The sequence below is a fragment of the Stegodyphus dumicola genome, chromosome 12, assembly GCF_044657685.1.
Source record: "Stegodyphus dumicola isolate Sdum_Otavi_A_Nest chromosome 12, ASM4465768v1".
Classification (NCBI taxonomy): Eukaryota; Metazoa; Arthropoda; class Arachnida; order Araneae; family Eresidae; genus Stegodyphus; species Stegodyphus dumicola.
The window spans coordinates 90,586,477-90,601,118 of NC_140779.1; the positions used below are offsets into that span (position 1 = coordinate 90,586,477).

The following is a 14,642-nucleotide window of genomic DNA, read 5'->3' on the forward strand; positions in this document are numbered from 1 at the left end:
ATGCATAATGCCGTTGCTGCATTGTTACTGTGAATTGCCCTGCAAATAATTTGTATTTCCTGCTTCTTTGAAAGATAAATTTAAAAATTTAAAAAGGAAACCTGGAATATAATTCACATTCTAAGCTAACACTAGAAAGCTGTCATCAACTTATGTTTTTTCTAATACGAAAGATGAGAATAAAAACTGAAATTAAAATTTTTCGAGCATGAAAAGTATTTATTTGTATATTTTGTCATACATAAAAATGTATGTATCACATAAACATAGCATATGCGTGAAATCAAATCGATCATAGTACGTTAAATTTCTAGCTATGAGTAGATACCGACTGAAAATCGGACGTCTGGGAAAGAACCCCATGTATACATATATTAAAGCACATACGAGTACATTGGCAAAATTTTCTCTTTCGAATGAACGCTATAGTAAGTGAAAATGTGCAATAATTTACGGCAGGCACCACTTAATGTGATCACGATTGTCCACTGCTGTTTTGATAACATTAAACGATGAGGAAAAAGTATCCTTCAGAATAGCAATGGTATTTATATACTTTAGTATAAATGCAAATGCAACTAGAAACATATAAATAAATGTTTTCACGGAATTTTTATTAATAAAATGCAAAAATTTGTTTACTTTTTTACAGAATGTCTTTAATTCAATAGTTCATTTATGAACTATTCATAACATTAAAAAAATATTTGACCGATGTTCTTAATCTGATTTTATATTGATGACTCTATTTTCAATACTCTGAAGGCATCCGTCATTCACCGGAAGAGAACATGCAAATGTAAAATTTTAAAATAGGCGAAAAAGCTACCTGAGTTTGGAGTAGATGTTTTCAGGGCAATTTTTTTAAGGATCAGGATTTAAAAAATTTTTATCTTTATCAGGCGAATTTTATTCACTTAAAAATATTCTAGAATTTTTTGATAATATTAACCGAATTGCCGATTACAATAAGCGGTGTATTTTGTATTTTTTCATATATAAACGGGAAGGACTTTGGAAATTCGATAACAATATCCGAACGAAAACATTAGCCGTGATCTCATTAAGAGGCGTTTACTATTGTTTCTTCGTGTAATGAAAACAACAGCACTTGCTTTTAGATGTTAATCCTAAATATACATATTGTGCATAACCACTGATTAATTTTCGGTCTGAGTATTCAGTTAGTACGAAGAGCCCTTTTTTATTTGTCATTTATTCAGTTGGTTATTAATGTTTCGAAACAGAAATGCATTCAGCAACAAGAAACTGCCAACAACTCTAGCCATGTTTGTAGTTTAATTCACAATTCCTTCTGTGTTGATTGCTGTGGTTATAAGTGCTACTATGTGCAAATTATATTAGAAATATTTAGATAACAATTATACAGGGATTACTAATACTACAACAATTGCATTTTCTTAAAAGAAAGCAGTTGTATATGTATTTTGGAGAAAATTCCTAATGATATTTATGAATCTATGCAAAAAAACTTGAGCGTTTTACCCAGAAGAAGGATCGTGAGGGATGCCTTCGTGGAGGAATTTCTAAGGAAAACTGGCTCGTATACACGTTACACATGGAGAAAACCACAAAAACGCCCATACAGCCCGATTGCGGGCTGGCTGTATGGGCGAACTACCACTGTTCAGCGCCTTTACCGCTCGGCCGCTGGTGGGCCAAAAATCAGAGGATACAAGTATTTGCAATCGTTAAAGATATAAAGTAAGAAATTTTGAACTAATTTTTCACAAAGACCAAAAATTGAAATTCATAATCAATAAACTTCAAACAATCCTATAAATGCAATAAAGAATTTTAAAAATGTTAAAAGCAAAACTTTTCGAATAAGCAATATCGTAATACAACCTTCAACCATGTTTTATATTTTGTTTTAAAAAATTGTTTTGTAATTATATATATATTTTCATTATATTATTTATTAAGAAAGAAATTATAGTTTAAGCGAAAAAATCCATTATATAACTAAGTAAAGGATTTTTTCCTCTCTCTTAAACAATGATTTTATTTTGCAATAAAATAATGAATGAAAATAGTTTTTGATTAGTTAATATAAATAACAAGCAAGCTAATAATTTAAAATATCTGAATAAGAAATTCAACTACAGAAACATATCAATTAGTTAAACCTATCTTGATCCCATTCACTTTAGATAATCGATGACGAAATGTACTCCCCAAATAGAAATACTTAATATTTGAATAATTATTAATAAGTTTCGAGAAAGAAGTTTATCTGATGTGTGAATAAATTTCTAGTAAGTCTAAGAGCCGTTTTGAACTCTATTTTTAGCAGTAGGAACATACTTTACATTTCTATTAGATAATATATACTATATATATTCTTCATACGAGGAGAATAGATAAAATTTCAAACTATAATCGGGAAAAATATTCCCCACATTATATGCATTGTATTGTTCTGGTGTCTTTGAAGCGACAGAAAGCGCTTAAAATATACATATAAAGAATGAATATAATGCAAAAACCCGTTCACATGAGTATTCAGTTTTTCTAGAAGTGAAATAACATGAGCACATATAAAAAATATAAATGTGTGTAAGCAAAGATAAGAAATCTGAGACAGATGAGTACCTGTATGATGATATGCAGGAAAATAAATGGCCGGCGACTCATATTTGCCTTCGCTTTTCTCCGACTGAAAGAAATGAAATATAGTTTTATCGTCTTCTTCAATAAATCATGCATCTTGCTTCTCTTCCCTTAGTCTCTAAGCAATGGAAAGAGTTATATATTATTCTCGCGAAGCAGATGAAATATTGAGGATCAAAATATTGGATCCGTGTTATCCATAAGACTAATATATTGCGGGCATTTTATTGCGTCGACTGTTATTTATTCAGCACTGGTAATGAAACTTTTCAGTATTTTTCATACTTACGTTCTTCCGAGAATGACTGGAAATTATATTTTAACACATATAAATTGACTCTTCTCTCCTAAAATAACCTTTTCCTATATTTCTAAAATTCATTTTGCTTCGCATGCCTCTAAATAAAATGCAAATTTTTATGATTATATGATGTCAAATTTGATGAGTGAATGTATTTCATTAGAAAAATGAGAAAGGAAATTTGGTGCTAATTTTAAATTAACGAATCGAATGCAACAAAGTTCAGAAAGAATTTTGAGAAAATGGAAAATTCTTGCACACTGATTATTCGAACTCCAAATATCCGGAATTCCGTTTGTTCGATTTTTTACAGCAAAGGAAAATTAATTGATTTTTCCTTTTATTTTTAAATAGTGTAAATTAAAATATATTGCATGCATTTCAAGAAAATTGGTAAAATATTACAAAATTTATTTAATATTTCGTTAATTTAATAATAAAATAAATGCCTGCTCATTGAATAGAGACAGCTAATGCATTTTGATTTAAAATTTTAAAACTTGATTTTCAATTTCAGTTTTACTGCCAACCGGCGATTTATTCAATAAATAACATTTAACATTTTTAATTAACACGCATTTTGTTTATGCTAATATAAGTTTTTTTATGAATAATAACTTTAATATAGTGCAAATGGAAATCAATTTATTTCGTTAGAGTGTGTACGTCAGTAGAATGTATTAATTGTTCAAATTTTTGAACAGGCAAAACAAAAATGATCGCGTATGTAGTTAAATAAAAATTTCATTCCTTATCTTTGTCGGGAAATAACGTGCTCTATATTACTTTGTTGGAGAATAAAAATATAGAGAAATACCTCGATCTATGATATTTCCTCGCAAAGATATTTTCTTGCGTAGATTATTCGCTATATTCAGTCTGAAATAATGATCTAAAAAAACAATGTTATTAATTCTGGCATCTACGCTTTCCGTATAGTTTATAAATCGTGCTCTCGTTTAAAATATTTTGAAAAGATTCAGATTTTAATGATCACTTAAAAGGGCTCGTTTAGAGTTTAATATGGTTTATCAGTATAGATTATCGATAGAGATGGCCGAGATAGACTAGCGATTATAGGATATAAGATGAATATGCGTTGATACTAGCAAGGGAACGTTATATATCTTTTGAATATTTAAAAAGTGCGAAAATATATAATGTACTTGTACAAATTATTTAAAGTTTTGAATTAGATGTATCATGATGTTTTGAATTAGATGTTTTGATATTAGATATTATTAGATATAGAGAAAAACCTCGATATATGATATTTCCTTGCGTAGATTATTCGCTATTTTTGAATTAAGTGCATTTTTATTTAAATCAATCAGATAAAAAGTAAAAAAAAAATAATATTCTTAAGAGCTGCATTTATAGCTTTTAAGTAATTTAGTTTGTTAATTGATAAGAGATGGATAAATATGAAAAATAGTACCTTATGTTTCTCGAATGGCAGCAGAATCGTATGAAAAGTGAAACAACACTAAATCGTGTTTCGGGACTAATAAGCTTTTTGGGCTAAAAGACATGAAGAGAAGTGTATATATTTATTACCTGCATTGTTAAATTTTTAAGCTATAATTTAGCAGTAATGTTTTTGGATTGGGCACATATTTTGTTGCTAAAAAGTAATTTTTAAATATGATGTACTTATGTTAAAAGCAACAAATATTAATTACATACAATATGTTATTTGTTAAAAAGTGTAATATTAGATTAAACGTTTAATTATTTTTCGTCATTTAGCGTTTTTGCTCCCTTTGAAGACTGGTAGATCGAGGGTGTATTGGATACATTATCCATATTTATGAGTGTAAACCTTATGAAAAACAAAATTCAATAAACCCAAAAATACATCCTTTTAGTTGCATTACTGTAAATATATTTCGTAAGTGCACATCTGTATCCACCGAGTGAGTGGCTTCTAGAATGAACAAAAACGACATAATTACTTTACAAAAATTGATAGTTTAACGATCCGAATAATTTTCAACATCTTGGCAGATTCTTATTCGAATCAGTTCAGATATCTCGTATTCTTTGGTGCTAAAATTCATTGAATTAAAATTTACTTTACTTATTTATTTTGGCTTTATTCTTTTATTCTTCTATTTTTCTAATCCTCGTTAGCGTTTAAAGGCGAAATTTTCACATTTTAAGCAGACAGGATAATATCAAAACTTTGAACTCATGAAAGAAGTCAACTGGTGAGTTATGGTAGCAGATATGTTAATCACTATCCTTTTCTTGTATGTAAATGAGAAAGTAATTTTCGTAGATCAATAATCTTTATTTGAGCATTTTTCAATTTACTTTTTTTTACTTATGTACTTATTACGTTTATTTACTCTTTTTTATTTATTTAAGGACAACCTAAATAGTTAGCAAGTTAATATAAAAATAAAAAACGAATAATTATAGGTTTTCTGTACTAATACGAAGAAATTCATCCTAAATAAGTTATGGGTATTTTGAATTTAATTTCTGTCGCTAAGTGTTTTTTATTATTTTTCATTCGCAGCATATAGTTGCATTTATATGGTGAATATAAATGTAGACATTTACCGACTTCGATAAATTCACTAACGACTTTATACATAAACATCTAGAATAACAGACCTAGCGAAAGCACTAAATTTTGTAGATTTAAAGTGAAGTCAACTTTCATAGTGTAAATTATAATAATTATTGTACATTGTTAATAACACAAAATACTGAAAAACTCTGATTAGAAATTTAGTCTTGAATCAATATATGTAATTATTAATAAAAGCTGTACATGTACTGAAGTTGGATGTGTTACGTGTGACCAGAATGTCGAGAAACGGAAGAGAATTGCAAGTCTCAAGTTCAAAAGTGAACTGAATAGCAGGATCAATAGAATTCATTGTTGAAAGAACTTTATTTAAATCATCTTTATTACCTTCAAACAGGGTAAAAGTATAAAAGTATCGTCTACGTAGCGGAACCATGCCGGCATGGTTCCGCTACGTAGACGATACTTTTACAATGAATTCTATTGTATTTTACAATGAATTCTATTGTATTCTACGTAGACGATACAATGAATTCTATTGATCCTGCTATTCAGTTCACTTTTGAACTTGAGACTTGCAATTCTCTTCCGTTTCTCGACATTCTGGTCACACGTAACACATCCAACTTCAGTACTACAGCTTTACATGTAACTAAATGCATTGTTTTTATCGGGAAAATTAATGTTTTCAATTTATATAAAAATAATTTGCGATGTAAATTTTTAAGCACAGAATAAAAAAGAAAAATTAAAAAAAGCATAATTTACAAGCTTTGATTAAACATACATCAATATAATAATCACAAGACATATGCCAAGCATATGGGAAGTACATATGCAGTGGGAAAATATGAAATATGCATATGTAATATGCAGTGGGAAAATATGAAATTATCTGTCTTCTGCAATAGAACAGGAGACATATCTCTAAATTACTGGAATTTATTGTCGGGGGGTGATAAAAAAGGATTTTTCTATAGAATAAATACATAATATGGTAGTTTCTTTGATGAATTGTCTATGCACAATTTTTTTGTATAAAATTTTATTTCTACTTTTTCCTGTTTAATACTTTATGCTATATTCATCAAATATTATTTCTATTGCCTGTATAAGAAATAAAGTTTACCAATTCTCAGCATCAGCAAAACTGTATATTACATATATTTATAACTTTAACAATCAATTTAACAATCTTAAGAATTCGACTGTGCTATTTTACGAAAGATTATATTTTAATATGAAAGATATATTTCAACAATGAAAACAAAAACTATTTTAATTATAAAATAAAACTTACCCTTCTGGGTGGATAAGGAATGTCGTACGTATATCCTGCTCTGCTACTGCCGAATGTCCCCATGTTTTTCTGGCTGACATTTGTATTCTGTATGCAGTGTTCGCTGTAGCTGGATACTCGGCTGCTTGCATAAGGCGCTGGATAATAGGCGGGTTCTTGAGTGCTGTCGTATGTCACGGACAGGGGGACGTTTTCTGGCTTGATTGGCTCGTTGCCGTCTCCACCTGGGATGGATATGAGATTTATGAGGCGAAGCTGATGTCAGTTGTTGGCGAAAGATGCTCTTTTATTGATGGCGGTTAGTAATTCGATGTTAGACACCAGGCGGTATAAACGACACTTTCAGTTTAGTTCAATGAATTATGCTAGATCACCCGAATTTCAGATACACTTAATAAATAATGAGGCAATGTTTGTTTATGAATCAATATTCGATTCCATATATTTGAAAGATTTCATGCAAATAGTCTCAATAAACAGAATTGAAGGTTATTTTTTTAAGTTTATATCCTACCATTAAATTAATTGTTTTCGATATGCAGTGTATGTGATTTGCCATAGTATGTAAAGAAGACTGCTGAAAAAGCTATTACATTTATTCTTACTTTTTGGCATTTATTTCATTTCCATAATTTTTCCTTTAATTTTTTTACTTGTTTTACATTTTGAGCATTAAATTAAAACATTTCATGAAAGCAGAAAGATTTACAGTAACAATCCTTAAAAACCTATGACACGTATTTTTTCCTTTAATTTGTAACTAAAAAGGTAGAAGAATAAAAACAAATTTAACGTTATTGCTGCTTGTTGTATGTCCTAAACAATTACCTATAATTTAAATATATCTAGATGTAATGCAATCAGAAATTTTGCTTGCCTTTTATCTGTAAGTCAATTACATGCTCACTATAATCCAAGCTAAATAATTTTATCCATTTATTGTACTCTATTTCAACAAAAGTATGTATATAATCAGAAAATGCTTTTATCACCGTAAAAAAAGAAACACATGTCTTTTAAGCAAATTAAGCAAAGAATTTATTTTTATTTGTTCGGACAAACCACCACCAGATGTTTTGATAGTTATTAATAGATTAAATTAATTTTATAGGATTGAAGACCTTAAAACTAAGCATATTATAAAATTTAAATTTCATTGGTTTAAAATTAAATAAATTGTTTTTCTTTTATTTACACAAAGCAAAGATAAAATATTACTTGTATTCAATTAAAAGTACATTAAGGTATACTTTTTCTCAGCTTAATATCAAAGTAAGATACTATTAACGTATTGCTAATATGGTGCTTATGTATTATTCAATTAAAAGTATATTAAGATATACTTTTTCTTAGCTTTAATATTAAGCTGAGAAAGATAAGTAAGATACTATTAACGTATTACTAATATGGAGCTTACGTATTATACCGTTAAATATGAGTATTATTTACAACATTCGTAGCGATCACTAATAGAGTTTTTTCAAACTAGATTGCCACTCAAAATTCGCAGACAATAAAAAATTCACATAGCAATTTATGGTGATCATTGCATGGATATGAACAAAAGACAAGCCATGGAATGCCGTCATCTAAGTTTGCTGAGTATTAAGCTGTTCAAAAAATGTCTTCACATAAATTCATGCCCACTATTTTTAAAAATACAAAGGATGTGATTTACACGCGATTATGCAAAGGACGTAATATCTGCCTAAGAGATGCGCCGATTCCATAGCGGCCTGCATCGTGCAATACGGCAGAATTGGCAGTCAGCCAAAATATTTAGAATTTAGTGACGTTACAGAAAGCAAAATATAGTGACGATCAAATTTTTACAATTTAGAAGAGGGCTTAGGCAGCGGAATTTAGGAGCGGAAAAGTGTTTGGAATTAAGGGAGGTTCAAAGCAGCATAATATAGAATACGTAGAAATTGCACCGAGCGGTAGAAAATGCTTATTGCGAGCCCTGCCTAAGGGAATACATAACGTAAGAATAATTTTCATGGAATTTCTATTTAAGTGAATAAGTTTGAGGATTAATTGATATTGATTTTGAAAGATCTTATGAATTCTTACGAACACTGAAGTAATGAATTCACAGTTCAGGCATGAAAAAAAGGCAATTCTTAAAAATCAATGCAATGTATAGTTGGACGATGAAAAGCTTAAAAGAGCGATGAAAGTTTAAAATTCACTTTGATCTGAGGGAGGGGGAAGTCAAATCTGAAATTCATGCTTGTTACACATATTCCTTACAGCCCGATTTGGCCTGTTCCGATTTTTGGTTATTTTCAAACCTGAAAGGGATATTGAAAAGTGGACATTTTTTGTCGGACATTGTAGCTGAAATTGCTTTGTGAAAACGGTTCAAAAGAAAAACACGAATTCTCAGCATTAATGGAATAAAGAAAAGTAAGTTATACGTTTTAAAATATATATAATAATAACCGTGTAATATTTTAGAGAAATAATTTTTCCTCGTTTTGATACAACTATCATTATATTATTCTGTCATAAATATTTTGACTTATTTTGTACAATTGGAGATTTTACTTATAAAATCACGCTTCATAATAATAATAATAATAATAATAATGATAATAATAATAATAATCCTTTTTCATTTTCATATATTTCCTTACCCGCATGTTTTTTCACCTAATAAAACATTTTCCTGAAATTGAGAATGGAAAAAAGAAATTCAAGCAAAATATTTCCCCCCATATCAGAACTTCTGAAAGTTAAAAAAAAAATTAAAGAATTATATACAAGACCTTAACCTATGTTCTCTTTTGAGTGAATAAAATGGAAAAGAAATATCGGGTACGCGCTTAACCCAATTTTGTGGAGACAGACATAAAGACAGGGTTTAAGAATACTCGCCACTCTCGTAATATTAGCTGCAACAGAAGAACACCGTACACATTTTAAGTTTTCGACCTTATATTTTAATCTGCTTATGTATTTGATACAATTCATCTTTTTTCAAAATTTCTAGCTGAAATACACTATCCGACATTGAAAATGCAGCACCAAGAAGGAGTGAGCCGAAAGTTATTCAAATTTCAGTGTAGACGCACGTCACCGAGTTTTGTGAATGGTGTGAAAAGCGCAGATGCCCAGCGCAAGTTGAAGATGATATAAGGTAAGGAACCTGCGGAATGTTCAATTTTTCTGCCATTATTACTGCTAGAGAAATCGACGTAAAAATTTGTTCTGGTCTCAGAGGACGAGTATAAAAGCAAAGAATGTCAGGCCAACAGAGGCAGTTCCAGCAGACAGACGATTTTACAAGAGGCATGCTGATCGGACTCTAAAAGGCAGGTTGGTACATACGGCAAATGTCAGCTGACACACACCTGGCTGCATCCACAGTGCACCGGCCGTGGCGACAATGGTTGGAACAAGGAAATGTGGCAATTTCGAAGGGTGCCGGTTCGCATATTTCGTAAGGACACATCTGTATAGCTACCGAGGGAGTGGCTTCTAGAATGGACCAATGGGCTTCCAATAATATTTCTCTCATTTCACATGACCTTTGCTGCACATTAACGAAGATGGTTGAAAATGTTTTACCATGGAGTTTCCTGTACAAAATAATTAAATCATTGAGGATTTCTTGTGAAAATTTTCATTGCGAAGTTAGATTCAATATAAGCATAATTATATATGTAAATAGCAGAAGTCAGGTATTTTTACTGCAGTCTACATGAAAACGATGTTCTATAATAATAGTTGATGCACAGTTTTATTCGAAGTGGGTTTTCCTAATTTGCAATCCTACACATTTAGTGTGTTTTGATTGTGTTTGATAGTGTGCAGCACTATGAGATTTTCTACTGAAATAGCAGCAGAATTTATACGTTATACATATGGAACTGCGAAACAAACGTAAAATAAAACGTAAACAACATGTGCTCATATCCTTCATATGGGATCAATGGCAGTCTTCTTAACGGACACAACGTTTTCATGTAACACTAGTGTAACCACACCATTAGTATCGACGGCAAATGATTCTAGTCGATATGGGAACATCCAAGGGTATCTTGAAGATGCTGCAGAATAGAGGAAGAAATGGTTTGAGGGTGCGCCACCGTCTGCCGGCGGATGCATTGATTCATTGCTGAGGCTGCACTGGCAGCATAATTCACAAGTGCAGATCAGTACCACTACTGAGGGAGGGGTTTAAAAAAAGGAGCTTCAATTGTTCTTGTGACGCGGAATCTTTTAAAACTGTGGTAAACGGCGGCGCAATGCATGGATCAAGGCATCCGCCGCAAACGGTGGCGCACCCTCAAACCATTTCTCCCTCTATTCTGCAACATCGTCAAGATACCCTGGATGTTCCCATATCGACCAAAATCATTTGCCATCAATTGGTGGCAAGTGGCTTACACTAGTGTTACATGAAAACGTTGTGTCCGTTAAGAAGACTGCCACTGATCCCATATGATAGACGCGAACGTCTACAATGGTTCCGGGCTCAAGCGTTGTGGTTGACGGAATTGCACAGAGTCATGTTCTCAGAGGAGTCACGCATCAGTTTCTCCACTGATAGTAGCCGCGTACGAGTGTGGCGTTGATGTGGAGATAGGTCCAACCCTGCGGCAACTGTAGAACACCCCGCCGCGCGACAACGCGGCATCATGGTTTGGAGCGCAATTGCGTATGATTCCAGACTACGTCTTGTTCGTATTCACGGCACTATGACGTCCCAAGTATACGTGGATGATGTGCTTCCGTCGGTGACACTCCCCTACCTTCAGGGAGTGCTCAGTGCCGTTTAATAGCAAGATAACGCCCGACCACACACTGCTCGCATCAGCCAACGTTCTCTACAAGGTGTACCCAGATGCTTTCCTGGCCACCGTTTTCCTTATGTCTCACCAATTGAACACATTTGGGATGTGATTGGACGCCATTTGTAGGCCTTGCTATTGCCGCGTTCAAAGGCCGAACTGTGGCAAATGGTTGACAGGGAATGGAGACTTATTCCTCAGAACACCATCCGTAGTCTTATTGACTCTGTACCTAGACGTGTTACTTCGTGTTTCGCCGTCCAAGGAGGTCCTACAACCTACTGAGCCGACGCTGTTCTTGCTCTGATTATGCATATCATTTCGAAATAAAGATCACTTATTGTTCGCTGTCTTTATCTGTTTGTTATTGCTGTTATTCTGTTATTGCTGTCTTTATCTGTTTGTTTCATCACTTTCTGGCTACTTCTTCTTGATGTTGTACTTTCGATGTCGGGAGTGTACTAACATTTCAAGTTTTACAAGCAGAAATTACGTTACGAATGAGTGAACGTATTAACTAACAAAAAATCTAAAGCTAAACAGAACACAATAATTATATATGTATATAAATATCGAAAACAGTAGCTCTTAATATCGACTATCCGATTCAACATTTTTTTATTTTTAAGAGGCAAAAATATGTCGTAAAATATAGTGAACTGTAACATGAAAGAGCCTGCATTTGAATAATGCATTTTATTCTGAGAAATAGTTTACAATATTTTTATACTTTTAATTTACGTATGGTAAGTTACTAGCTTATTATGCTGCCATGAAGACCTGTACAGTTTTGTAAATTATTTCTAAGGAAGAATAGACGACAGAATATCGAGAAATAAAATATTTATATCACTCAAAAGCGCTCATTAACTTGGAAGAAATATAAAATATAAATAAATACATGCTGAATTAGACAGAGGTATGCCAAATTCTTCAAAGTTATAGAACCTTTTTATTAAATTGATTTTAACGAACATTGAATTTAGTATAGCTTTACACTGAAGGAATTACAAATTTCATTACATATGCTTTTCAAATCTGTAATATTTTAAAGGTAAATGAAGAAATTCAAATTATAATAATTAAAAACAATGGGCGTTTTTAAAACTTCATTTGAATGAATGAATAAGATTAGTAAAGTCAGTTATTCATAATAAATTTCGTATTAATTATTAAGTTATAAATTATCCATAAGCTCCATCAATCTGATAAATTATGATTTGAAAGATTTGCAGCTAATGGAAGCATAATTAATGTATTAAGTTGAAAAATTGCCATAAGGTAAATCTTCTTTTCCAGTCTAAAATCTGCTAGAGCACTTAAATGTGACTCGTAGAAAAGAAAGAAAGTTCTGCTGATGCCTAGTTTTAGTACTTAATGAGTAAGCCATCAATACTTTTGAGTTTATATTTCAACATGTCGGAAATAACTGTCTTTTATGCAACTCAATTCATTTATTAAACTTCTTTTTGTTAATTTCAGCTCTCTAAGATGGAGAACAATTCATTTGAAGTAATTTCTGAATTTTGAAGCATATTGTTTTTATTTTATGCATCAAAACTTCTATCTATAATAATGGAACAATACGTATGTCATGTCTGTATTAAACTGAAAATAGATAAATAATTTTCATGTGTTGTTTTAATGATTAAAATAAATTTTAAATATGAATATAGAATAAAAATTGTGTATAATGTATTCCTATTTTAATTTAAATTATGTAAACATAATGAGGTACTTAACGTATTGCTACGTTATTTTCTTCCTTCAGGTTCGTAGATTTGGAGTGAATAACGACGACACTTGATGAAGTATCGAAACACACTTTATTTAGCCAATATTAATCAGGACAGCTCCAAAGTCACGTTTTACAGTCGTCGAAGATCTACTATACACTCGCTGGAACAATCAGCGACAAGCCTTCAGGTTATCAGGCTATAACGGTGGAGACAGCTTCACTGCAAAGCACTATAGTACAGCTCCCGACTCTGCTCGGTCGTTCTCGGAACTCCACGTACTCTTGAGACTGTCTAAGCCACAACTGGCGATGCACTCGACGACACACAGCGCACAGCTGCCGACTCTTCGGTTCAGTAGTTCCAGGAACTCAACATACTCTCTGGACGATGCACTAACCGCGATACACTAAGAGACACTTTCGATGCACTCGACGACACACTCGGCACTTGCTGCCCGTCTATCAACTCGATGGACTCCGCACGCACTCTGACTAACTCGAGACTAACTAACTCGCACCGCGTACCAGCACGGTTTATATAGTTTTTGGCTTGTGTTCGAGAACATTTTGGGCTAAACCGGTAAAATTCGTTCCAGAAGGTTCTCCATTCGTCCATGGTATATTGCCAATTTTGTCGCCAAATAGGCGTTTTCTCGCCAAATGTGGTAACTTTGCCTTGCCACTTTATGGCAACCCTAAACCTGTTTGCGGGACAGCTATCTTACCGCGCATGGACATTTCGTAACAGTATTAACGCAGCTATCTTGGCGCAATTTGGCGATTTTTACAAATGAAAAGGTAACAGATATTTTTCGGATGCAAGTTATTGGATTTCGCAACCTTAAAAAAATTCTCAAGCTTATGGTAAAGCGACAGATGTTGTCGACATATGAAAAGAAAGCGTATTTTAGCAAATTAAAATACAAATTTTAGTTATAATATAATGATTACGGAATGCCTTAAAAAATAAAACACATCTGTCTCCATACCATTCTACAACTTTTTTTGCTCTATTTCTGTCCTCAGGTACACAGCCATCTGTTTCAGCTTAAAAAAAATCATAGAATTTACAAAAATTTCGCATCGCTCAAACCTCGAAAAACCAATTATTTGTCAAACGCATCACCTTTCATTATTCCCTTCAGAGATTCTGCGGTAAAATTCTGCATTCCTGCAGGAATTTTATTACAGTTTTTCCAATGGTAAGAAATCCTACAAGCACATTCCACAGGCAAAATGTGCTTCTTATAATCATACTTTTGAAGCATATTTAAGAGCATAAAATTCTTAAATTATCATGAAATAAAATTTTATCAAACATATATTAGATG

The 14,642-nt window shown here is 32.1% G+C and overlaps 1 protein-coding gene across 1 annotated transcript in view; it reads right to left on the minus strand.

Moving 5' to 3' along the window:
- The window catches only part of LOC118182361 (cell adhesion molecule Dscam1-like), a 993,488-nt gene that overhangs the window by 42,385 nt on the left and 936,461 nt on the right, over window positions 1–14,642 (minus strand). The window contains exons 22-23 of the mRNA XM_085806697.1: window positions 6,775–6,998; window positions 2,617–2,680 (exon numbers count right to left, since the gene is read on the minus strand). Coding sequence (XP_085662823.1) covers window positions 2,617–2,680; window positions 6,775–6,998 — 288 coding nt within the window. The remainder of the gene's footprint in view (window positions 1–2,616; window positions 2,681–6,774; window positions 6,999–14,642) is intronic.